Source organism: Lates calcarifer, unplaced genomic scaffold, assembly GCF_001640805.2.
Source record: "Lates calcarifer isolate ASB-BC8 unplaced genomic scaffold, TLL_Latcal_v3 _unitig_4509_quiver_412, whole genome shotgun sequence".
Taxonomy (NCBI): Eukaryota; Metazoa; Chordata; class Actinopteri; family Centropomidae; genus Lates; species Lates calcarifer.
Genome location: NW_026116942.1, coordinates 2,029 through 28,232, shown reverse-complemented (window position 1 = coordinate 28,232; position 26,204 = coordinate 2,029). Strand labels below are relative to the sequence as shown.

At 37.3% G+C, this 26,204-nt stretch overlaps 1 protein-coding gene across 1 annotated transcript; it reads right to left on the bottom strand.

Annotated features, from left to right (window-relative positions):
- Positions 1 to 11,240: 11,240 nt before the first annotated feature.
- LOC108900068 (A-kinase anchor protein 9) lies at positions 11,241 to 24,992 on the bottom strand. Its single transcript, XM_018700885.2, has one exon. The coding sequence runs from the start codon at positions 24,852 to 24,854 to the stop codon at positions 11,898 to 11,900; it is 12,957 nt and encodes a 4,318-aa protein (XP_018556401.1). The 5' UTR covers positions 24,855 to 24,992; the 3' UTR covers positions 11,241 to 11,897.
- Positions 24,993 to 26,204: the final 1,212 nt, after the last annotated feature.

The following is a 26,204-nucleotide window of genomic DNA, read 5'->3' as shown; positions in this document are numbered from 1 at the left end:
GTAGTAGGACAAGCACTGCTACTTATATACTGTAAGTCACATCTGATGGTGAGTAGGCAATCATATACCATCCTGATTTAAGAAAAATCTAAACTCTCAAAGAGTGACAGGAACTACAGTCAATCAGATCATGTCTCATCATTATTAATTCTGAAGTATATCCAAAAATACATTTATTAGGAATATATTTCTAGCAGATCTACAGAAAGTTAAACATTAGCTCTAGATGAACATCCTAAACCACGTAATCTAAATATGCAGTATATCCAGATACTTACCTGTCTTGAAGTGTATTCAACGAAGAAGGTAAGAGGGACAAAACATCATCAACATAAAAGAGAAATTAATATGGAGCCAGAGTGTGCAACACTTTTTCCTACAATTACCACTCATGCAATATCAAAATAATATAATATCTAGAATCAATATATTCAATATATTACCCAACCCTAATATAAAGAGCGCAATAGCCAGGTGTTGCTATTGACATTAGTTGCGGCTCTGTTCATTTTCTGTAACTGTATCTGTTAGAGTTAAAGAGTCTTCCCATTGAGCTAGTATTATAATACCAGGACCCTGGCTCTGTTAATGAAATGGAACCATAATTAATATAATCACAAACACCTGTGATTACCCTACAATTTCATGTAAAATGACTGCTATGAAACAGGTCTATGGGACAAGATAAGCCTTATCTTTAAATGAACTCAAGTGTACAAGAAGCCTCCTCTTGGTACTGTGGATTAAAGATGTAGTACACTGAAAACAGAACAGCAAGCCCCATCACAAATGTTGCCTGAATGCCCTCAAGTAGGACATGACCCTCAAGGTTGATCATTCACCTTCCATGCTCTGTTCCACAAAAACACACCAACACACAGATTTTCAAAGTAAAACATCAGGCCAGATACTGGAATACACAGAGAAAGAGGAGGACACTTTAACACAACATGTACCATTTACATTCACAAACAGACAGACACACACACACACAGCTATCATCTATATATTAACACATGGGACATTCTGTTGGATTCCTCTTACACAGAGATCACTGATTGGTAAATTATCTTTAAGCAGTGTTTAAGACTTCATACCTCTTTCTGTCCATTTTAACTTAGTCAAACCCACAGCAGCTGATTTTACCTTTCAACTGTTTCTACCTCTTCTACAATTTAACTTCCTACTTTTGATTCTGCATTTAGCATTAATTTAGAGGTGAAATGATTTTCTAAATGATGTAGGCACAGTGACTATGTTTATGGGAGAAAGGGTATTAATATTTGAAAATGGCTTTAAAAATATTAATAAATGAATAAACATAAATCACCAAAATATTATAGTAGAATAGTAAACAAGCCAAAAGTTTATGTAATGAAAATTTTTGATTTGTGCTCATCCTGTGAAGCTTGATGTGTAATGTAAAGTCATTATTCAGTGCCATTTATCTCAGAGTAAAGATATATTTTCACAAAATATTTCCTTTTTTTTTCTTTCTAAAACTAGGAAAACATGGTCTCAGTGCTCCTTAGGTGGCTAAACTTCAGCCACTTTTGTGGCCTATACATATATTTTATGTATATTTATTTTGTGAGCTTTTATTTTACTAATGGGTTTTTTCCCTTCCCTTCCCCCTCCCTTCCCTTTCACTTACGGTAGATTCCCAGGAGACTGGCCTCTTCCCTCGGCATTGGGCTCTGCTGAGGAGAGGTAAGACTGTACAAATTTGCCTGGCAGTAGTGTAAAAGCGTGGGAAAAACAGTAATTATGGGAGGAAAATAACTTTGTGCGGGTTGTAATTGCCGTTTATTGCTGTTGTGTTATGTAATTCAAGGTGTATATGTATTTGTCATTGGACCCTCCAACAATACACATGTCGGTGTGTGTGTGTGGAGGACCAGCGCTTTACAGAAAGTGGAGAGGTGCTGTCTGGTGTTATAAAAGACAATGTAATTGCAGCATTTGTTTGTCATAGGTTTATATTTCACCAACAATCCATCCCTTTTCTTGTTTAGTTATTATTTTCTTTGTATATTTTTGTTTCATGTATATTTATTTTGTGAGCTTTTATTTTGCTAATGGGTTTTTCCTCACTTCCGGTGAGCAAGTTTTTAGAAATGTTTGCAAATTAATGAAAAAGGGAAAATATTCTAATATCACATTTATATAAGTATTCAGAACCAGCCATGTTTAACTGATCAGAATGATCCATTAGTTAATGTGCAGATGTCAGTTGCGTGTGTGTGTATGTGTCTGGACAGGACATGTTGTGTTTAAGTGTCCTTCTCTTTTTCTGTGTATTTCAGCATCTGGTTCTGTTAAACCCCTGATGTTTTATTTTGAATCTGTGTGCGTAAATGTGTTTTCAATCACCAACTGATTTTGACAGAAAAGTAACTCCTGATTAAAACTGCTCTAAAACCTGTTTGAACTGAAAACTGTTGAACTGTGTGTGAATCCGTTCTCAATGGTAAATATGAGCAAAACATGCATTGTTAGGAAACCACATCCCTTCACTTTCTGTAAAGCAAATTCAGGTAATCATAAATTGATGTAGAGCTATGCAAACAGTAAGATGTGTGACATTATCAAGCAGTGACTCTCATAACTTGTTCCTGAAGGGTAATACCTGAAATGATGTATGTAATAACCATTAATATGAATTCTATCAACTATGAACTTCTTTGTAACCATTATTTGTATATTTATTAATGTACAAAGACTGGTGGTGTATTTATTGTCACTGAGAATGATAGTCACCCAAAATACATATTTATGAAGTTACAGTAAACTATTGACATGTTTTCAACACTGACACCATTATCACAAAAGCATGTTAAACTACTGTGCACATATTCCAGTGCATGTAGTCTAAGAAATCTCTGTTTCTGGGTCATTACTTTCAGACTCAACAGGTTGCTGTCTTTTCTTAGATCTTGAGGATCCTGTATAATAAGGAATTATGAGGATATTGATAATAGAATACTGACAGCTAACTGATAACACACCTTCACTGTCTGAATGTAAGCCATCTAGATAGACTTCCGTACATTACCTAATCATAACAGTGCACTGTGTTACAGTTTGTTTCACTAGTGGTACTGAGAGAGAAAACATTTAATTGCTTAGTTTGTAAATTTGTCTTAACCCTTTACCCTTTATATATATATATATATATATATATATATATATATATATATATATATATATATATATATATATGCCCGAGCCACAGCTGCTAGTTCTAGTTATATTTATATATAATTTGTTATTTATGTTATACATAGATATATGTGTGTTATTTATGTTCAATGGAACATGTTAAAAATAATGTTCCTTTAACTTTATATGTGTTTTTCTATTTTCTTTTTAACCTAGACAGGCAAGGAACCACATATGGTAACTTCAATGATCTCGATTTTCTACATGAAAATTTAATATTTTCAAAAATGTCACAAAAGTAAAAAAGTCTTGTTGTGCCCTGCTATGACACTCTAGGGTTGAAATTTTGAATTTCCAAGTATTTCAATGAATGCTCGATAAAGGGTTAACATTGCTAAAGTGTGAACTGAGCGCAAAAATTCTGCACTGTTTTACCTTTTAATTCCACTTTTTTTTCATAAAGACACTTAAGACATTTAGTATATTTTGTGTGTGAACTACCTGTTTTAAGATGATCACTGTAAGACTCAACAGGTTGCAGCATTTTCTTTGATCTTGAGGATCTTGTTCAAATAAGGAATTATGAGTATATTAATACAAGATAATGTCAGTTAGTAGGCAACATAGCACACTATCAGCCTCTTAATTGATAGTGCAGATAAAGAAAGCACTGTGTACAATGTATTTCTTAAACTAGCTAAAGAGTGATTAGAAAATTCTGTACTTTGTCTTGGCCACACACACAGACAGTATCTTTCTCAGCTGTTACAGTAATACTTACCATTTGTATCTGTGACTGTGAAATAAAAGCATCATATTTTTTTTAGATGTTCAAATATTTTCAGCCTTAAATCAAAGAGATAGTAAGTCATAATCATGAGATGATACGTTGAAATTGAGATTATAATTTGGAAAAGTCCACATGCACTCCAGTGGTGCACAAAGTTGTCCTCACCATGCCAACAATATGTCATCCTAAATAAGTTAACCATGACACTGACCAGATGTTTCCAGTTGCTGCTCAGTGAAGATCGCCACTTCAGCCAGATCATTTTTATTCCGTCTACACAAGGGTGTGTTTGCTCCATATAATCCAGTGTGAATCAGCAAGCAAATTAAGTATTTCATTTGTTGTAAAGCCCTATTTAAAATAGTCTTCAATGTGCTCACAATCCATTTCATTGTTATGTTGAATAGGAGAACTCATGCCAAAGAACTGCTACTTTGAGTGTTGGGGGTAGCGTGAGGGTCCTCTCAATATCAGCCACTATAGGGAACAGAGAATAGAATTGTAGTGAGAATGTTACCTTCATACCATGAAGGTATATGGTGACGCAGCATACAGAATGTAGTCTCCATGAGATGACTAACCTCTGCTCATCAGTCCCACCTGCGCCTTCCTGTCTATAGATCTCCTCCAGTGGTGCTTTTGCTCCACAGTATCGTCGCTCTCTCCTATTGGGAGTTCTGGTTAAAATCTCGTGCATCTATATGTATCTGTAGTGATCTCACAAAGAGCTTGTAGAATTAAGAAAAAAAGAAAATAAAAGCACAGCCAAAATTTACCATATTCACATTGTATTACCAAATTATAAATGCATCCAAAAACTTCTGGGGCTGAATAACAGGCAAGAGGTCAGCCATGTCTCCCTGCTGCTCATATTTCAGGTGTTCCTTTGATTCTAAGCCAGAGCATTGAAGCCTAGAAATTAGTTGCAGTATTGTCTCTTCAGAAAGATTTGGCAATGCCTTGAGGATGATGCCTTTGATTTCTTCATCTAAAGTAGACATTGCCCTATAATGAGAGGAAAGAATGGTGGAGAACTATTATTGCTATGCCACCCACAGTGTATTCAGGGATAGTAATCAAGTCGGTTTTTTTGGTTAACACAGCAGTGGTTTTTCTGACCTTATATAAGGCAATAAACACCCATGTCAGGAAGACGCACAGCCAGATATTTCTCAGTGATAGAATATACAGCTGAATCTCTATGGATGAGTATTGCTTTAATTTTTCCCACAACAAGCCCCTCCTCACCATCATTAACCACAATGAACATGGTGGCAAGGCATGGTGTATTCAGGTTCCATAAGCCTTTGACAGCTCCACTCCTCTGACAACGCTAAGAGGAAACACATTGTCTGAAATCATTTATGTCACCAAAGCAGTTATTTGTTCTTGTTGTTTGCTGTCACATCCACAGTGTTTTCCGCTATCGCCAGCTGTTGGCCGGATGGCCGGACATTAAAACATTTTCAGCAGACTACTCTCTTAATGTTTCAAGTCATGTTACTGTCACTTTTTATAACATTATAACTATAACTTAAACCAGATAAAGGATTACTGTCATCACACTTTTGGATCTTAAGTAAATAAGCTGAACAAACAGCCCCTCTCAATGTCCTGTGTTTGTGTGATGGAGAAACATTGATTTTTTTTATATCAAACTGCTTATTTAATGTTTAACAGTCCGTTTCACTTCTTCTTATTGCAACGTCTGTTCCAGTGTTTTGCTTGCACCACATAGAGAGAAGATGCGCACTTGAGCAGAGACAGAACCATAAACATTAGACAAACGCAACAAGTAAAACATAAACCTCCTCCCGCCAACAACCAAATAAAAGTTAGTCAAATAAAAATTAGTCAATTCTTAAAATTATTTGTGCACATCCCTACTTCACAGTCACTTCATGGGCTATGAGAGTGTTTTTCTGGCTCAAAAGTGTGATGTGCAACTGAATTTCTAATGTTGTCATTTTAGTCTCTGCACCCTTCTTTGCTACAACAGCTGGTGGGAAGAAGTTGCCAGCACTCAGAAAAGCCTGAAGAAGATGATGCCTCTCTGCAAGAGTTGAGGAAATGTTCTTAAAGTTCTGCAACTTCCTTGTACACTGCTTAAAGTATGTATGTTTGCTCTTAAATCTTAATGTCCACAGATGAATGAGTGGCCCAAAGTGCACAATAAGCTCTGGATAATGACAGATATAATGATGCTTGGGCTTCATTGGGTCATCAGGAAACATATGCTCTCTGGAATACAGATATGCATCAATAAGAACTCTTAAATAGCCTATTTGGCCAGTTGAAATGTGTGGTGCACAGATAAATTCCACAATCTCTCTGGGGTGTAAAATCAGTTGCCATACTTCATTACAATCGGGACTTCCTATTTTCTCTCCACTCAAGACTGGCAATATTTTGAGCAAACACCAGTTTTGCACAACATACCCCCCAACCTTGTTACTCTCTGGATTAACCTCACAGGGTTTATTGTTGGCATCATTATCAAGATAATGGAACTGGTTTATTCTTCGATTCAACTCTAGGTAAGTAAACTGTAAACTCAAAAAAGTAAACTCTGACAAGATGCTTTATGTACAATGCAAGGTTAGATGACATAGTGCCCTCAAAAAGATCATGGCCAAGACAGGGAGGCAGTCATGGCTGACATACATGAAAGTATGCATGAAAGTTCATTAACATTAAACACAGTCAAACTTGACACCACTGGTGGCAGTGCAATCCCCATCAACACTCCAAACTGCTTCTCACATTGTCTAAATGACAAAGCAACAGTTTCCCCCTCTTTAATATGCATTTTCAGATGAGAGAAAAAACTTGTCAAATTCTCACAGGTTGTGCTACAGAAGTCAGTATGATATTTTAGCTCATTTACACCAACCTTGTTCCAGCATTAAGCTGACCTATTTTATGATGTCTGTAAGCATGGGATTTAAACGCATGCTTTATGACATGACAGACAACTTCAAAACTAATCCTCACTCCACCTAAAGAACACCTCATTTGTCAACATTTGATTTTAATGTAAATTCGGCTCTCCACGATGGGAGTAGGCTCTTCTCGTTCGCTACAACGACTCGGCTTTTAGCTGGCTGGTTCACGGAAGACACTATCACATTATCACTATCTCTTACCTATGTAATAATGATGATGTGAAATGGATCTTTGTCAATCTGCAAGTCATACGACGTGGTTCTGAAATTGCATGATCGTTGGACACAGAACAAATTATTTAAATATCTGTTACTGTGTCCATCAATTGCATGTTTGTATCATTCATGAAGCCCCATGTCACCCTCGACCTCAACCTACTTGAGGAATACATCAATTTATGAGACAATTGCAATGCAGTGTTCAGGCCATGATACTTAGCAAACATGAAAGAGTTACAACAACTTTCTGGTTCATGGCGAAGCATCAAAACTCACCATGGTGCCAAAGCCAGGGCATCCCATAAAGACTCACAGTATTTAGAATAAAGCACCATTATGATTTTAGTGCTTGTCTGACCACATTTGAGGTGAAATCAGATCAACCCACACTGAATTTGTGTATTAAAATGAAAATGGAAAATTAGAAAGACAAACCAAATTGGTCATCCAATGTTATGACTATAGACAAAAGTTGAAGCATGTGGTTTGTCATAGGAGGCAGGTAATGGTGATCCCCAAGGATCATACATGTCTGTCCTTCACCTTCAAAGTAGACAGATTCAAATACATGGTTTTTGCAACATCTGGGAATATAAAGCTTTTTGGCGGTGGGGCAGAAGGGCATTTGGTGCGGGCTTGCTGAATTGGCTCTGGTTGTGCAGCTGGGGGTGCTGAGGCTACTTTGGTTGCTGGGCTAGCGCCACATCATTTGACAGAGGAATCACATGTTGCCACTGATTCAGACAGACAGGGAGGGGAGACAATAAACGAGACTCAGACAGATGGTCAGATGGATACAGATGCAGATAGACAGGCAGATGGACACACAGGAGAGAGTCAGGCAGAGACACAGACAGGGAAGCAGGGAAACACAAGACAAAGCAGAATGACAAGGATGTAAACAAGGTTAGCAGTGTAGAGAAAGTCCAGGGGAGTCAGAGTGGAGGGGCAGAGGAAGAGGAGGAGATGGTGGAGCAATGTCCTTCTGAGGAAAGGGGTTTGATTCAGAAAGGAAATAAAAGGAAAAACAAAGAACCCAGTGGAACTCAAGTTAAGAAAGTTTTAGAGTGCCTATTAGATGAGAATGAGGACGATGATGATGAGGAGGAGGATGACGAGGATGATGACTGGCCAGCATCACAAGAAACTTCCAATTCTCTAGAAATAATCCAGAAATTTCTGTCAGACACTTAAGGGTGAAGGGGGGTAAAGACTGTAGACTTCTTCCCTGATCTGAGGGGGTTTGTGAAGTCAGTGATGAAACTGAGGAAAGATGATGTGTTCACAGAACAAGAGATCTACCATTTAAGAGAGATTGTCACAAAACTAAAATAAATATTAATGGAGCTCAGAGTGATATTAAGAGAGCTTCTCACTTTAGATTGATTAAAATTAAAAAAACTTGATATCATGTTTGTTCAGGAGACTCACAGTGATGTTGACAATGAAGCTGAATGGAAGAAAGGGTGGCCAGGGTGAATTGTCTTTAAACATAAACAGTGGAACAGTGGGGGTGTTGCTGTAGTGTTCTCAAAGAGTTTAAGGCCCTCTTCCTTTGAAGCAGAGGAAATAATGTGTGGGTAAATTTTAAAAGTAAAAGTCCAGTATGAAAATGTTAAGATGGTTTTAATGAAGGTTTTTATACAATACAAAACTGGACCGGAACCATCTAGAGCCACACCAAGTGGCATCTGTCAGACTCAGGCATCTGATAGAGACGCACAAGCTTAAAGACGTGTGGCAAGGTTTTTATACCTTAGAGAGACAGTACTCCTGGAGTCACTTGAGAGAAAACCTGGCCTTTTTAGCAAAACTTTATAATTTTTACTGTTTTAAGCATCATTTTAATATTTTTAAGGCATGTCACATTGTGCCTGTTGATTTTACTGATCACTGCCTTGTTCACTGCTCTGTTGTTATCCAGTATGTAAAAACACACAGCGTTTATTGGCACTTTAATACCAGGCTTTTACTTGGGTTTTTATGGTTTTTATATAAAAAAGCATGTTAGAGTTTCCATCAGTGCAGCTCAGGTGGACTGGCAGCTCCTTTTAGTGTACAGAGGGGGGTGAGGCAGGGATGCTCCATCTCTGGGATGCTGTACACTATTTCCATCAAGCCTCTGCTTCATAAACTCAGGAAGGAACTGACATCATGGTCATTCTTAACGCACACACTGATATTGACATTTTAGGAGAAAGTGTAAGTGAGTTTTCAACAAGCTCTCATCTGCTAAAATAGACTTGAACAAGAGTGAAGCAGTAGTTGTTAGAAGGAAGCTGCCAGCTCAGTTAGTGTCAAAAGCAGGGCTGACCTGGAGGAAGGGAGGGCTTAAATATTTGGGGGTGTTTTTAGGGGATCAGATTGCTTTAGAAAAGAACTGGAACAATGTGCTGGTTAAGGTTGTGAGTAAGCTGAAGAAATGGAAATGGCTCTTACCTAGCATGTCTTACAGAGGGAGGATGCTGGTAGTCAATAATCTTGTGTCCTCCTCCCTGTGGCACAGGTTATCCTGTGTTGGTCCCCCCTCTAATTTACTGTCTAAGATCCAGGCTGTGCTGGTGGACTTTTCTGGGACAAACTTCACTGGATTCCTCATCCTGTCCTATTTCTTTCTAAAGAAGAGGGTGGACAGGGACTCATACACCTGCCAAGTAGAGCTGGTGTGGAGGCCAGCACGGCACCCAGGCCTTGGACTACATGAAACACTTTTTAAAATGGATTTTAAAACTGTTAAGGTTCAGACTCTGCCAAGTAGTAAACCCACAGTTTTTAATGTGTGAAATATGTTGGTGAAGGTGAGAGCTGGAAAAACTGATTCTCTGCACTGGCTGTTGGAGGAGCTATGGAGGATGGCTGACCACACCCTGCTGGGCAGGGCCAAGAGTGGCCGAGGCTCCCTCACCTTGGGATCAGTAGTGAGCATTACTGGTTCCAAACTTGAGGATTGGGCTACTCTAGCAGGTGGTCTGGGGATGAGATCAGTAAGGACAATTAACAAGCTAAAGGGACACTGGAGACACTGTGTGATTAGACACGAGCTTAGACTGTTGGACAGGTGCTTAGAGTACTGGACTGGCAGAACCCTGCTCAGACGATCCATTTCCCAGCTTGACCATTCAACCCAAGTTCGATGGCTGTGTTGGTTTTTATTCGGATAATTTTACTATGAATCTGAATGAGAGGGGTAAGGTTCTATACAGAATGATGGTCAAGATTTTAAACAAAAATAAGCCACATAATCATAATAAATATAAAAAGTCTGAAAAGATCAAATGCCAGATAATACATTTTCTGTTCGGGCAAACCAAGATAGCAATTTATCAGCAGGAAAAAGAAAATAGATGAGGCAGTAGATGTAGGAAGATTCTGTTCTCCAGGATGGTGAAGGCCAGAATAACGGTAGATTTTAACTTTTACAGGGAAATTAAGGACACTGATCACTTCGTCATGGAGTGGACGTATGTCCTGTGGTCAGTGGAGGACAATCATCTGCTCGTCTCCAAGGAGCTTTTGTAAATTATTGGTTTTAAAAGTGGACATTTCTTTACTCGTTTGTTATGTTTTTTTAGTTTTTGTATGTGTGAGACGTACTGTGTTTTAATGTTATTGACTGAAAAATCAATGTAATAATTAAAAACAAAAATCATAAGCCCTGAGAACTTTTGTTGTGATTTGGCCCTATATAAATAAAATTGAATTGAATTGAATTGGCCAGACTACATGAAACTCAGGAGTCTTATTCACAGTCTCAGTTTGTACATATGTACATGTGTTGTAATTGGATGAAGCACTTTCTTTGAAGTTTGTTTGAATTTGTTTCAGTTGAGACAGTAATCCTGTGATGTACACCACAATGCAGATTAGCCCAATTTGTATTTTTATGAGTAGTGTAAGACGCTGTTGTTTTTCTAATAGACTCTTTGATCTGAAATATTCCATCACACAGCAACATCTAGTCACCATAGTCATCAAAAGAGCTATTAATCTTTTAGTAATTATGCCTAGGAAACAGTGGGACTGAGATATTAAAAGTACAATGGTAGCTTTGTCTAAATTAAGTTGTACTAATGTTAATAACAGATTGCTTGTGATAGAAATAAATAAATACACTGACAGAAAAATGTTGTAATAATGTGGTTAATTTTATTTGACAAAGGAAGATTTGAAATCAATTATTTAACATATGCATTTGTATATTTACATTTAAGCATAAAAGTAGAAGAAGGGGAAATTAACTTGAATGTGTCAGTTCTTAAATATTCAAGGTTCTCTATGATGAAGTGGCGTGGACTCTTAAGTTCATTATTTTATGTTTATATTTCACACCACTCACTCTTAAAATGTTTTGAGCACAATATTAAATCTTATTTTGCTGATTTTTTTTTTTACACATGCAAACAAATATGTTGCAAAAGCCAGCAAGGTAAATCATTTTTGAGACACAAATCCCACACATAGATCTGTAAAAATACCATAACATTTTGAATTATCATTTTACTTATTGTTAGTAATTGTAATGATTCAAAAAAATGTCAAAAGAGTATTCTGATTTTCCAGGTATCTGGACTGCCAAAGCACAACCCTTTGCAGATACTGATACATAATAATAATAAAAAAAAAAAATCAATTAAGGTGTTTTCTTTGTATTCCTATGTAAGAGTACTATGTACTACGTAAGAGTTTAAGTAAAAAGCCAACTGTATATGTACAACTGTATTATACATTAAATTTATGCAAGAAACATTCAAATTCAAAGTACAGAGACAAAGACCTCTCTCTCATATCTCCTCTGGGCACACTTGCTTACAGGATGCACAACAAGGGCAGCAACATCGACAGCAGTAATGTTGCAGCTGACAGAGGAATCCCCTAGATGTCTCTAAAGCTATTTGAGTTTCTTTTACTTTGATTCGCTCTTGATGTGTTTTGGTAGAAGCTTCTTGTGTTCCCTGCAGTGGTTCATCTCTTGTGGTTATATCCACCTGGAATGTCTGATTAGCCTTGTCACTAGTTGTCAGTGTTTCTTTGATGCAGTGTTTCTCAATCTCTCGGAGCATCTGAACCTTAAGTTGTTGGAGCTCTGTGTATTCTTCATCAAGTATTTTATGGTGTCTCTCCCAGTCACTTTTAGATGTTGTGTTCTTACTTAGTCCTTGTCCCTGCTTTGTCTTCTCCAATAGTCCCTTTTCTCTCTGTAATCTTCTTTTAACAAACTGATTGATAACTTTGAGTCTTTTCTCCAGATTGTTTCTCATTTCATGACCTCTCCACTTCATCTGATCAATTTCCTTTCTTTCCATTTTAGTGTCCTTCCAGATCTTTCGCAAATTATCTCTTTTTGAAATTTTCTCCTCTGTAAAATCATCTTGCTCTCCCACTGACTCGGACAGCTGTTCACTTTCCACTTCTTCTGCTTCCACCAGCAGATGTTCCTTCTGAATTTTCAAGTATTTACCTTTTCTTACAAGATCACTCTTATTTTCTGTTAACTCCCACCAATCTTCACTCTGGATCATAACATCTGACTGCGAGACATCTTTCTCAAATCCAAACTCTTTAAGCTTATTCACATCATGTTTCTTGACATCTTGCTCTGGCAGTGTTTGTTGTTTTGCTGCAACCTCATTGTGTACTTTCTTCTCTCTCTGTATCAGGTCATAATAGCCAGCAATTATATTTTTCTGTTTATCAAGTTCAGCACATTTTTGTTCCAATATTGAATTAAATCGCAGTATGTCTCCATTTTTGAGCTCAAATCTATCAGCATTCATTCTAAAGTCTTCATGTGTCCTTTGATTCAAATGTTTGAGTTTTATCCTCAGACTAACTATGGAGTTTATAACCCTGGTGACCCAGTCTTCTCTGATTTTTAGTTCAGACAGTTCTCCTTTCATTTCCTTCTTTTCATTTAAAAACAATTCATTCTCACTTTCCATAGTTGTTTTCATTTTATACAGTTGCACTTTTCCTTGGTTCATGTCATCAAGGAGAAATTCAGTGCTTTCTTTCTTGCTTTCTAACTCCGGCTTTGTGATTTCCAAATTGTCTTTTTCCTCCTTTATATGTCGTTTCTCTTGGTCTAATAGGTCACTTTGTTTCAGGATGTCAGACCTCATCATCTCCAAGTCCATTTTATCTTTGTTCATCATCTCATTCACTCTGTCTAATTCTTCTCTCTCCTCCTTCAGCTCTGCCCTCAGTTTGTCAAGATGTAGTTTTTCATTCATAAACTTTTGCCTCCATAGATGTTCAACATGCTCTTTCTGGATGACCATGTCTGACAGTATACTTATCAGACCTTCCTTTTCTCTCTCTAACAGCTCGGTGTAACAATTCATGTTTTCTTTCTGTCCATCAAGCTCTGCACACTTTTCTTCCAATGCAGACCACACCGTTAGCATATCTTCGTTGTTTTGTTGTAAACGTTCCATTTTGTGTTTGATGTCATCACTCATTCTTTCTTTCAGCTGTTGAAGTTTCACCCTCAGACTTTCTAGGACTTTCATTTTAGTCATGACTGGATGTTCTCTCATCATCATCAGTTGAGACCTTTCTTTTTCCAGTTTGTCCTTTTCATTCAAAAACATGGCTTTCTTTCTGTCCATGTAAATCCTCATTTGACTGAGACATTCTCTCTCGCTACTGATGCTGATCATCATAGCTTCAAGTTCTGCTTTCATCTTGTTGAGATTCTTCCTCAAGAGTTCCATTTCTTTTCTTTCTGCCAGCACCCTCTTCTCAATGCTTCCCAGTTCTTGTTTTAGTCCTCTGGTGGCGTCAATCTGGACTTCTTGTTCATCTAGTTTTAAAGTAATCTTGTTAACGACTTGTTCAAGTTTGTCTCGCTCTCTCTGGGCCTTTAGGGTCAGCTCTTTAATGTTGGTTTTATTTCTGTTTATCTCATCAAACAGACTCTCTGCATGTTCTTTCTTCTCTTGTAGCTCAATCTTTATAATTTCCAACTTTTCTTTTCCCTCTTTTATGTCTTGCTTCTCTTGCTCTAACAAGTCCATTTGTTTCAGAATATTAGACCTCATCAGCTCCAATTCCTGCCTCTCTTTATTCATCATCTCATTAAGTCTACCCAGGTCCTCCCTGTCTTGCTTCAGCTCTTCCCTCTGGTTATTAGAATTTTGTTTTTCCATTTCAACCTTCTGCTTCCATTGATTTTCCATGACTTCTCGTTTCATTACCATCTCTGAGAGTATACCGATGAGAGCATTTTTTTCTGTTTGCATCAGCTCAGTGTAAACCGACATCTGGGTTGTCTCTTTATCAAAGTTTGCAAGTTTTTTCTGCAATGCAATGCACAATCTTTGCATGTCTTTATTGTTTTGGTCTATTTGCTCTATTTTGTTTTTGATGTCTCTATGTGTATTTTTGTTCAGTTCTTGGAGTTTACCTCTCAAGGTTTGTATGAATAGTATTTTACTCATGAATTGATCTTCTTTGACTTTCAACTCTGACTGTTCATCTTTCACTTTATCTTTCTCTCTCTCAAGTTTTTGCCTGTCCATATCAAGACTAGTCTTCAGCTGACTGATTTGTTCTTTTTCTAGACTTATGCTGTTGATAACAGCTTCAACCTCTTCTTTCTTCTTGTTGAGATCCTTCCTCAAAAGTTTCAGTCCTTCTCTTTCTTCCAATACAGTGCTCCTATAGGTTTGTAGTTCCTGAAATTGTGTTTTGAGGTCATTATCCTTTAGTTCATGTTCTTTTTGTTTCAATTTAATTATGTTCATCTCATTCTGAAGTGTCTTTATTCCTGTCTGAACCAGATGGGTCAAATCTCTAATGTTGGTTTTCTCTCTGTTCATCTCATCAATCAGAATGTCTGCATGTTCTTTTTTCTTTTGAAGTTCAGTCTTTATGATTACCAAATTGTCTTTTTCCTCCTTTATATGTCGTTTCTCTTGGTCTAATAGGTCACTTTGTTTCAGGATGTCAGACCTCATCATCTCCAAGTCCATTTTATCTTTGTTCATCATCTCATTCACTCTGTCTAATTCTTCTCTCTCCTCCTTCAGCTCTGCCCTCAGTTTGTCAAGATGTAGTTTTTCATTCATAAACTTTTGCCTCCATAGATGTTCAACATGCTCTTTCTGGATGACCATGTCTGACAGTATACTTATCAGACCTTCCTTTTCTCTCTCTAACAGCTCGGTGTAACAATTCATGTTTTCTTTCTGTCCATCAAGCTCTGCACACTTTTCTTCCAATGCAGACCACACCGTTAGCATATCTTCGTTGTTTTGTTGTAAACGTTCCATTTTGTGTTTGATGTCATCACTCATTCTTTCTTTCAGCTGTTGAAGTTTCACCCTCAGACTTTCTAGGACTTTCATTTTAGTCATGACTAGATGTTCTCTCATCATCAGTTGAGACCTTTCTTTTTCCAGTTTGTCCTTTTCATTCAAAAACATGGCTTTCTTTCTGTCCATGTAAATCCTCATTTGACTGAGACATTCTCTCTCGCTACTGATGCTGATCATCATAGCTTCAAGTTCTGCTTTCATCTTGTTGAGATTCTTCCTCAAGAGTTCCATTTCTTTTCTTTCTGCCAGCACCCTCTTCTCAATGCTTCCCAGTTCTTGTTTTAGTCCTCTGGTGGCGTCAATCTGGACTTCTTGTTCATCTAGTTTTAAAGTAATCTTGTTAACGACTTGTTCAAGTTTGTCTCGCTCTCTCTGGGCCTTTAGGGTCAGCTCTTTAATGTTGGTTTTATTTCTGTTTATCTCATCAAACAGACTCTCTGCATGTTCTTTCTTCTCTTGTAGCTCAATCTTTATAATTTCCAACTTTTCTTTTCCCTCTTTTATGTCTTGCTTCTCTTGCTCTAACAAGTCCATTTGTTTCAGAATATTAGACCTCATCAGCTCCAATTCCTGCCTCTCTTTATTCATCATCTCATTAAGTCTATCCAGGTCCTCCCTGTCTTGCTTCAGCTCTTCCCTCTGGTTATTAGAATTTTGTTTTTCCATTTCAACCTTCTGCTTCCATTGATTTTCCATGACTTCTCGTTTCATTACCATCTCTGAGAGTATACCGATGAGAGCATTTTTTTCTGTTTGCATCAGCTCAGTGTAAACCGACATCTGGGTTGTCTCTTTATCAAAGTTTGCAAGTTTTTTCTGCAATGCAATGCACAATCTTTGCATGTCTTTATTGTTTTGGTCTATTTGCTCTATTTTGTTTTTGATGTCTCTATGTGTATTTTTGTTCAGTTCTTGGAGTTTACCTCTCAAGGTTTGTATGAATAGTATTTTACTCATGAATTGATCTTCTTTGACTTTCAACTCTGACTGTTCATCTTTCACTTTATCTTTCTCTCTCTCAAGTTTTTGCCTGTCCATATCAAGACTAGTCTTCAGCTGACTGATTTGTTCTTTTTCTAGACTTATGCTGTTGATAACAGCTTCAACCTCTTCTTTCTTCTTGTTGAGATCCTTCCTCAAAAGTTTCAGTCCTTCTCTTTCTTCCAATACAGTGCTCCTATAGGTTTGTAGTTCCTGAAATTGTGTTTTGAGGTCATTATCCTTTAGTTCATGTTCTTTTTGTTTCAATTTAATTATGTTCATCTCATTCTGAAGTGTCTTTATTCCTGTCTGAACCAGATGGGTCAAATCTCTAATGTTGGTTTTCTCTCTGTTCATCTCATCAATCAGAATGTCTGCATGTTCTTTTTTCTTTTGAAGTTCAGTCTTTATGATTTCCAAATTGTCTTTTTCCTCCTTTATATGTCGTTTCTCTTGGTCTAATAGGTCACTTTGTTTCAGGATGTCAGACCTCATCATCTCCAAGTCCATTTTATCTTTGTTCATCATCTCATTCACTCTGTCTAATTCTTCTCTCTCCTCCTTCAGCTCTGCCCTCAGTTTGTCAAGATGTAGTTTTTCATTCATAAACTTTTGCCTCCATAGATGTTCAACATGCTCTTTCTGGATGACCATGTCTGACAGTATACTTATCAGACCTTCCTTTTCTCTCTCTAACAGCTCGGTGTAACAATTCATGTTTTCTTTCTGTCCATCAAGCTCTGCACACTTTTCTTCCAATGCAGACCACACCGTTAGCATATCTTCGTTGTTTTGTTGTAAACGTTCCATTTTGTGTTTGATGTCATCACTCATTCTTTCTTTCAGCTGTTGAAGTTTCACCCTCAGACTTTCTAGGACTTTCATTTTAGTCATGACTGGATGTTCTCTCATCATCAGTTGAGACCTTTCTTTTTCCAGTTTGTCCTTTTCATTCAAAAACATGGCTTTCTTTCTGTCCATGTAAATCCTCATTTGACTGAGACATTCTCTCTCGCTACTGATGCTGATCATCATAGCTTCAAGTTCTGCTTTCATCTTGTTGAGATTCTTCCTCAAGAGTTCCATTTCTTTTCTTTCTGCCAGCACCCTCTTCTCAATGCTTCCCAGTTCTTGTTTTAGTCCTCTGGTGGCGTCAATCTGGACTTCTTGTTCATCTAGTTTTAAAGTAATCTTGTTAACGACTTGTTCAAGTTTGTCTCGCTCTCTCTGGGCCTTTAGGGTCAGCTCTTTAATGTTGGTTTTATTTCTGTTTATCTCATCAAACAGACTCTCTGCATGTTCTTTCTTCTCTTGTAGCTCAGTCTTTATAATTTCCAACTTTTCTTTTCCCTCTTTTATGTCTTGCTTCTCTTGCTCTAACAAGTCCATTTGTTTCAGAATATTAGACCTCATCAGCTCCAATTCCTGCCTCTCTTTATTCATCATCTCATTAAGTCTATCCAGGTCCTCCCTGTCTTGCTTCAGCTCTTCCCTCTGGTTATTAGAATTTTGTTTTTCCATTTCAACCTTCTGCTTCCATTGATTTTCCATGACTTCTCGTTTCATTACCATCTCTGAGAGTATACCGATGAGAGCATTTTTTTCTGTTTGCATCAGCTCAGTGTAAACCGACATCTGGGTTGTCTCTTTATCAAAGTTTGCAAGTTTTTTCTGCAATGCAATGCACAATCTTTGCATGTCTTTATTGTTTTGGTCTATTTGCTCTATTTTGTTTTTGATGTCTCTATGTGTATTTTTGTTCAGTTCTTGGAGTTTACCTCTCAAGGTTTGTATGAATAGTATTTTACTCATGAATTGATCTTCTTTGACTTTCAACTCTGACTGTTCATCTTTCACTTTATCTTTCTCACTCTCAAGTTTTTGCCTGTCCATATCAAGACTAGTCTTCAGCTGACTGATTTGTTCTTTTTCTAGACTTATGCTGTTGATAACAGCTTCAACCTCTTCTTTCTTCTTGTTGAGATCCTTCCTCAAAAGTTTTAGTCCTTCTCTTTCTTCCAATACAGTGCTCCTATAGGTTTGTAGTTCCTGAAATTGTGTTTTGAGGTCATTATCCTTTAGTTCATGTTCTTTTTGTTTCAATTTAATTATGTTCATCTCATTCTGAAGTGTCTTTATTCCTGTCTGAACCAGATGGGTCAAATCTCTAATGTTGGTTTTCTCTCTGTTCATCTCATCATGCAGAATGTCTGCATGTTCTTTTTTCTTTTGAAGTTCAGTCTTTATGATTTCCAAATTGTCTTTTTCCTCCTTTATATGTCGTTTCTCTTGGTCTAATAGGTCACTTTGTTTCAGGATGTCAGACCTCATCATCTCCAAGTCCATTTTATCTTTGTTCATCATCTCATTCACTCTGTCTAATTCTTCTCTCTCCTCCTTCAGCTCTGCCCTCAGTTTGTCAAGATGTAGTTTTTCATTCATAAACTTTTGCCTCCATAGATGTTCAACATGCTCTTTCTGGATGACCATGTCTGACAGTATACTTATCAGACCTTCCTTTTCTCTCTCTAACAGCTCGGTGTAACAATTCATGTTTTCTTTCTGTCCATCAAGCTCTGCACACTTTTCTTCCAATGCAGACCACACCGTTAGCATATCTTCGTTGTTTTGTTGTAAACGTTCCATTTTGTGTTTGATGTCATCACTCATTCTTTCTTTCAGCTGTTGAAGTTTCACCCTCAGACTTTCTAGGACTTTCATTTTAGTCATGACTGGATGTTCTCTCATCATCATCAGTTGAGACCTTTCTTTTTCCAGTTTGTCCTTTTCATTCAAAAACATGGCTTTCTTTCTGTCCATGTAAATCCTCATTTGACTGAGACATTCTCTCTCGCTACTGATGCTGATCATCATAGCTTCAAGTTCTGCTTTCATCTTGTTGAGATTCTTCCTCAAGAGTTCCATTTCTTTTCTTTCTGCCAGCACCCTCTTCTCAATGCTTCCCAGTTCTTGTTTTAGTCCTCTGGTGGCGTCAATCTGGACTTCTTGTTCATCTAGTTTTAAAGTAATCTTGTTAACGACTTGTTCAAGTTTGTCTCGCTCTCTCTGGGCCTTTAGGGTCAGCTCTTTAATGTTGGTTTTATTTCTGTTTATCTCATCAAACAGACTCTCTGCATGTTCTTTCTTCTCTTGTAGCTCAATCTTTATAATTTCCAACTTTTCTTTTCCCTCTTTTATGTCTTGCTTCTCTTGCTCTAACAAGTCCATTTGTTTCAGAATATTAGACCTCATCAGCTCCAATTCCTGCCTCTCTTTATTCATCATCTCATTAAGTCTATCCAGGTCCTCCCTGTCTTGCTTCAGCTCTTCCCTCTGGTTATTAGAATTTTGTTTTTCCATTTCAACCTTCTGCTTCCATTGATTTTCCATGACTTCTCGTTTCATTACCATCTCTGAGAGTATACCGATGAGAGCATTTTTTTCTGTCTGCATCAGCTCAGTGTAAACCGACATCTGGGTTGTCTCTTTATCAAAGTTTGCAAGTTTTTTCTGCAATGCAATGCACAATCTTTGCATGTCTTTATTGTTTTGGTCTAATTGCTCTATTTTGTTTTTGATGTCTCTATGTGTATTTTTGTTCAGTTCTTGGAGTTTACCTCTCAAGGTTTGTATGAATAGTATTTTACTCATGAATTGATCTTCTTTGACTTTCAACTCTGACTGTTCATCTTTCACTTTATCTTTCTCACTCTCAAGTTTTTGCCTGTCCATATCAAGACTAGTCTTCAGCTGACTGATTTGTTCTTTTTCTAGACTTATGCTGTTGATAACAGCTTCAACCTCTTCTTTCTTCTTGTTGAGATCCTTCCTCAAAAGTTTCAGTCCTTCTCTTTCTTCCAATACAGTGCTCCTATAGGTTTGTAGTTCCTGAAATTGTGTTTTGAGGTCATTATCCTTTAGTTCATGTTCTTTTTGTTTCAATTTAATTATGTTCATCTCATTCTGAAGTGTCTTTATTCCTGTCTGAACCAGATGGGTCAAATCTCTAATGTTGGTTTTCTCTCTGTTCATCTCATCAATCAGAATGTCTGCATGTTCTTTTTTCTTTTGAAGTTCAGTCTTTATGATTTCCAAATTGTCTTTTTCCTCCTTTATATGTCGTTTCTCTTGGTCTAATAGGTCACTTTGTTTCAGGATGTCAGACCTCATCATCTCCAAGTCCATTTTATCTTTGTTCATCATCTCATTCACTCTGTCTAATTCTTCTCTCTCCTCCTTCAGCTCTGCCCTCAGTTTGTCAAGATGTAGTTTTTCATTCATAAACTTTTGCCTCCATAGATGTTCAACATGCTCTTTCTGGATGACCATGTCTGACAGTATACTTATCAGACCTTCCTTTTCTCTCTCTAACAGCTCGGTGTAACAATTCATGTTTTCTTTCTGTCCATCAAGCTCTGCACACTTTTCTTCCAATGCAGACCACACCGTTAGCATATCTTCGTTGTTTTGTTGTAAACGTTCCATTTTGTGTTTGATGTCATCACTCATTCTTTCTTTCAGCTGTTGAAGTTTCACCCTCAGACTTTCTAGGACTTTCATTTTAGTCATGACTAGATGTTCTCTCATCATCAGTTGAGACCTTTCTTTTTCCAGTTTGTCCTTTTCATTCAAAAACATGGCTTTCTTTCTGTCCATGTAAATCCTCATTTGACTGAGACATTCTCTCTCGCTACTGATGCTGATCATCATAGCTTCAAGTTCTGCTTTCATCTTGTTGAGATTCTTCCTCAAGAGTTCCATTTCTTTTCTTTCTGCCAGCACCCTCTTCTCAATGCTTCCCAGTTCTTGTTTTAGTCCTCTGGTGGCGTCAATCTGGACTTCTTGTTCATCTAGTTTTAAAGTAATCTTGTTAACGACTTGTTCAAGTTTGTCTCGCTCTCTCTGGGCCTTTAGGGTCAGCTCTTTAATGTTGGTTTTATTTCTGTTTATCTCATCAAACAGACTCTCTGCATGTTCTTTCTTCTCTTGTAGCTCAATCTTTATAATTTCTAACTTTTCTTTTCCCTCTTTTATGTCTTGCTTCTCTTGCTCTAACAAGTCCATTTGTTTCAGAATATTAGACCTCATCAGCTCCAATTCCTGCCTCTCTTTATTCATCATCTCATTAAGTCTATCCAGGTCCTCCCTGTCTTGCTTCAGCTCTTCCCTCTGGTTATTAGAATTTTGTTTTTCCATTTCAACCTTCTGCTTCCATTGATTTTCCATGACTTCTCGTTTCATTACCATCTCTGAGAGTATACCGATGAGAGCATTTTTTTCTGTTTGCATCAGCTCAGTGTAAACCGACATCTGGGTTGTCTCTTTATCAAAGTTTGCAAGTTTTTTCTGCAATGCAATGCACAATCTTTGCATGTCTTTATTGTTTTGGTCTATTTGCTCTATTTTGTTTTTGATGTCTCTATGTGTATTTTTGTTCAGTTCTTGGAGTTTACCTCTCAAGGTTTGTATGAATAGTATTTTACTCATGAATTGATCTTCTTTGACTTTCAACTCTGACTGTTCATCTTTCACTTTATCTTTCTCACTCTCAAGTTTTTGCCTGTCCATATCAAGACTAGTCTTCAGCTGACTGATTTGTTCTTTTTCTAGACTTATGCTGTTGATAACAGCTTCAACCTCTTCTTTCTTCTTGTTGAGATCCTTCCTCAAAAGTTTCAGTCCTTCTCTTTCTTCCAATACAGTGCTCCTATAGGTTTGTAGTTCCTGAAATTGTGTTTTGAGGTCATTATCCTTTAGTTCATGTTCTTTTTGTTTCAATTTAATTATGTTCATCTCATTCTGAAGTGTCTTTATTCCTGTCTGAACCAGATGGGTCAAATCTCTAATGTTGGTTTTCTCTCTGTTCATCTCATCATGCAGAATGTCTGCATGTTCTTTTTTCTTTTGAAGTTCAGTCTTTATGATTTCCAAATTGTCTTTTTCCTCCTTTATATGTCGTTTCTCTTGGTCTAATAGGTCACTTTGTTTCAGGATGTCAGACCTCATCATCTCCAAGTCCATTTTATCTTTGTTCATCATCTCATTCACTCTGTCTAATTCTTCTCTCTCCTCCTTCAGCTCTGCCCTCAGTTTGTCAAGATGTAGTTTTTCATTCATAAACTTTTGCCTCCATAGATGTTCAACATGCTCTTTCTGGATGACCATGTCTGACAGTATACTTATCAGACCTTCCTTTTCTCTCTCTAACAGCTCGGTGTAACAATTCATGTTTTCTTTCTGTCCATCAAGCTCTGCACACTTTTCTTCCAATGCAGACCACACCGTTAGCATATCTTCGTTGTTTTGTTGTAAACGTTCCATTTTGTGTTTGATGTCATCACTCATTCTTTCTTTCAGCTGTTGAAGTTTCACCCTCAGACTTTCTAGGACTTTCATTTTAGTCATGACTGGATGTTCTCTCATCATCATCAGTTGAGACCTTTCTTTTTCCAGTTTGTCCTTTTCATTCAAAAACATGGCATTCTTTCTGTCCATGTAAATCCTCATTTGACTGAGACATTCTCTCTCGCTACTGATGCTGATCATCATAGCTTCAAGTTCTGCTTTCATCTTGTTGAGATTCTTCCTCAAGAGTTCCATTTCTTTTCTTTCTGCCAGCACCCTCTTCTCAATGCTTCCCAGTTCTTGTTTTAGTCCTCTGGTGGCGTCAATCTGGACTTCTTGTTCATCTAGTTTTAAAGTAATCTTGTTAACGACTTGTTCAAGTTTGTCTCGCTCTCTCTGGGCCTTTAGGGTCAGCTCTTTAATGTTGGTTTTATTTCTGTTTATCTCATCAAACAGACTCTCTGCATGTTCTTTCTTCTCTTGTAGCTCAATCTTTATAATTTCCAACTTTTCTTTTCCCTCTTTTATGTCTTGCTTCTCTTGCTCTAACAAGTCCATTTGTTTCAGAATATTAGACCTCATCAGCTCCAATTCCTGCCTCTCTTTATTCATCATCTCATTAAGTCTATCCAGGTCCTCCCTGTCTTGCTTCAGCTCTTCCCTCTGGTTATTAGAATTTTGTTTTTCCATTTCAACCTTCTGCTTCCATTGATTTTCCATGACTTCTCGTTTCATTACCATCTCTGAGAGTATACCGATGAGAGCATTTTTTTCTGTCTGCATCAGCTCAGTGTAAACCGACATCTGGGTTGTCTCTTTATCAAAGTTTGCAAGTTTTTTCTGCAATGCAATGCACAATCTTTGCATGTCTTTATTGTTTTGGTCTAATTGCTCTATTTTGTTTTTGATGTCTCTATGTGTATTTTTGTTCAGTTCTTGGAGTTTACCTCTCAAGGTTTGTATGAATAGTATTTTACTCATGAATTGATCTTCTTTGACTTTCAACTCTGACTGTTCATCTTTCACTTTATCTTTCTCACTCTCAAGTTTTTGCCTGTCCATATCAAGACTAGTCTTCAGCTGACTGATTTGTTCTTTTTCTAGACTTATGCTGTTGATAACAGCTTCAACCTCTTCTTTCTTCTTGTTGAGATCCTTCCTCAAAAGTTTCAGTCCTTCTCTTTCTTCCAATACAGTGCTCCTATAGGTTTGTAGTTCCTGAAATTGTGTTTTGAGGTCATTATCCTTTAGTTCATGTTCTTTTTGTTTCAATTTAATTATGTTCATCTCATTCTGAAGTGTCTTTATTCCTGTCTGAACCAGATGGGTCAAATCTCTAATGTTGGTTTTCTCTCTGTTCATCTCATCAATCAGAATGTCTGCATGTTCTTTTTTCTTTTGAAGTTCAGTCTTTATGATTTCCAAATTGTCTTTTTCCTCCTTTATATGTCGTTTCTCTTGGTCTAATAGGTCACTTTGTTTCAGGATGTCAGACCTCATCATCTCCAAGTCCATTTTATCTTTGTTCATCATCTCATTCACTCTGTCTAATTCTTCTCTCTCCTCCTTCAGCTCTGCCCTCAGTTTGTCAAGATGTAGTTTTTCATTCATAAACTTTTGCCTCCATAGATGTTCAACATGCTCTTTCTGGATGACCATGTCTGACAGTATACTTATCAGACCTTCCTTTTCTCTCTCTAACAGCTCGGTGTAACAATTCATGTTTTCTTTCTGTCCATCAAGCTCTGCACACTTTTCTTCCAATGCAGACCACACCGTTAGCATATCTTCGTTGTTTTGTTGTAAACGTTCCATTTTGTGTTTGATGTCATCACTCATTCTTTCTTTCAGCTGTTGAAGTTTCACCCTCAGACTTTCTAGGACTTTCATTTTAGTCATGACTGGATGTTCTCTCATCATCATCAGTTGAGACCTTTCTTTTTCCAGTTTGTCCTTTTCATTCAAAAACATGGCTTTCTTTCTGTCCATGTAAATCCTCATTTGACTGAGACATTCTCTCTCGCTACTGATGCTGATCATCATAGCTTCAAGTTCTGCTTTCATCTTGTTGAGATTCTTCCTCAAGAGTTCCATTTCTTTCTTTCTGCCAGCACCCTCTTCTCAATGCTTCCCAGTTCTTGTTTTAGTCCTCTGGTGGCGTCAATCTGGACTTCTTGTTCATCTAGTTTTAAAGTAATCTTGTTAACGACTTGTTCAAGTTTGTCTCGCTCTCTCTGGCCTTTAGGGTCAGCTCTTTAATGTTGGTTTTATTTCTGTTTATCTCATCAAACAGACTCTCTGCATGTTCTTTCTTCTCTTGTAGCTCAATCTTTATAATTTCCAACTTTTTCTTTTCCCTCTTTTATGTCTTGCTTCTCTTGCTCTAACAAGTCCATTTGTTTCAGAATATTAGACCTCATCAGCTCCAATTCCTGCCTCTCTTTATTCATCATCTCATTAAGTCTATCCAGGTCCTCCCTGTCTTGCTTCAGCTCTTCCCTCTGGTTATTAGAATTTTGTTTTTCCATTTCAACCTTCTGCTTCCATTGATTTTCCATGACTTCTCGTTTCATTTACCATCTCTGAGAGTATACCGATGAGAGCATTTTTTTCTGTCTGCATCAGCTCAGTGTAAACCGACATCTGGGTTGTCTCTTTATCAAAGTTTGCAAGTTTTTTCTGCAATGCAATGCACAATCTTTGCATGTCTTTATTGTTTTGGTCTAATTGCTCTATTTTGTTTTTGATGTCTCTATGTGTATTTTTGTTCAGTTCTTGGAGTTTACCTCTCAAGGTTTGTATGAATAGTATTTTACTCATGAATTGATCTTCTTTGACTTTCAACTCTGACTGTTCATCTTTCACTTTATCTTTCTCACTCTCAGTTTTTGCCTGTCCATATCAAGACTAGTCTTCAGCTGACTGATTTGTTCTTTTTCTAGACTTATGCTGTTGATAACAGCTTCAACCTCTTCTTTCTTCTTGTTGAGATCCTTCCTCAAAGTTTCAGTCCTTCTCTTTCTTCCAATACAGTGCTCCTATAGGTTTGTAGTTCCTGAAATTGTGTTTGAGGTCATTATCCTTTAGTTCATGTTCTTTTTGTTTCAATTTAATTATGTTCATGCTCATTCTGAAGTGTCTTTATTCCTGTCTGAACCAGATGGGTCAAATCTCTAATGTTGGTTTTCTTCTCTGTTCATCTCATCAATCAGAAATGTCTGCATGTTCTTTTTCTTTTGAAGTTCAGTCTTTATGATTTCCAAATTGTCTTTTTCCTCCTTTATATGTCGTTTCTCTTGGTCTAATAGGTCACTTTGTTTCAGGATGTCAGACCTCATCATCTCCAAGTCCATTTTATCTTTGTTCATCATCTCATTCACTCTGTCTAATTCTTCTCTCTCCTCCTTCAGCTCTGCCTCAGTTTGTCAAGATGTAGTTTTTCAT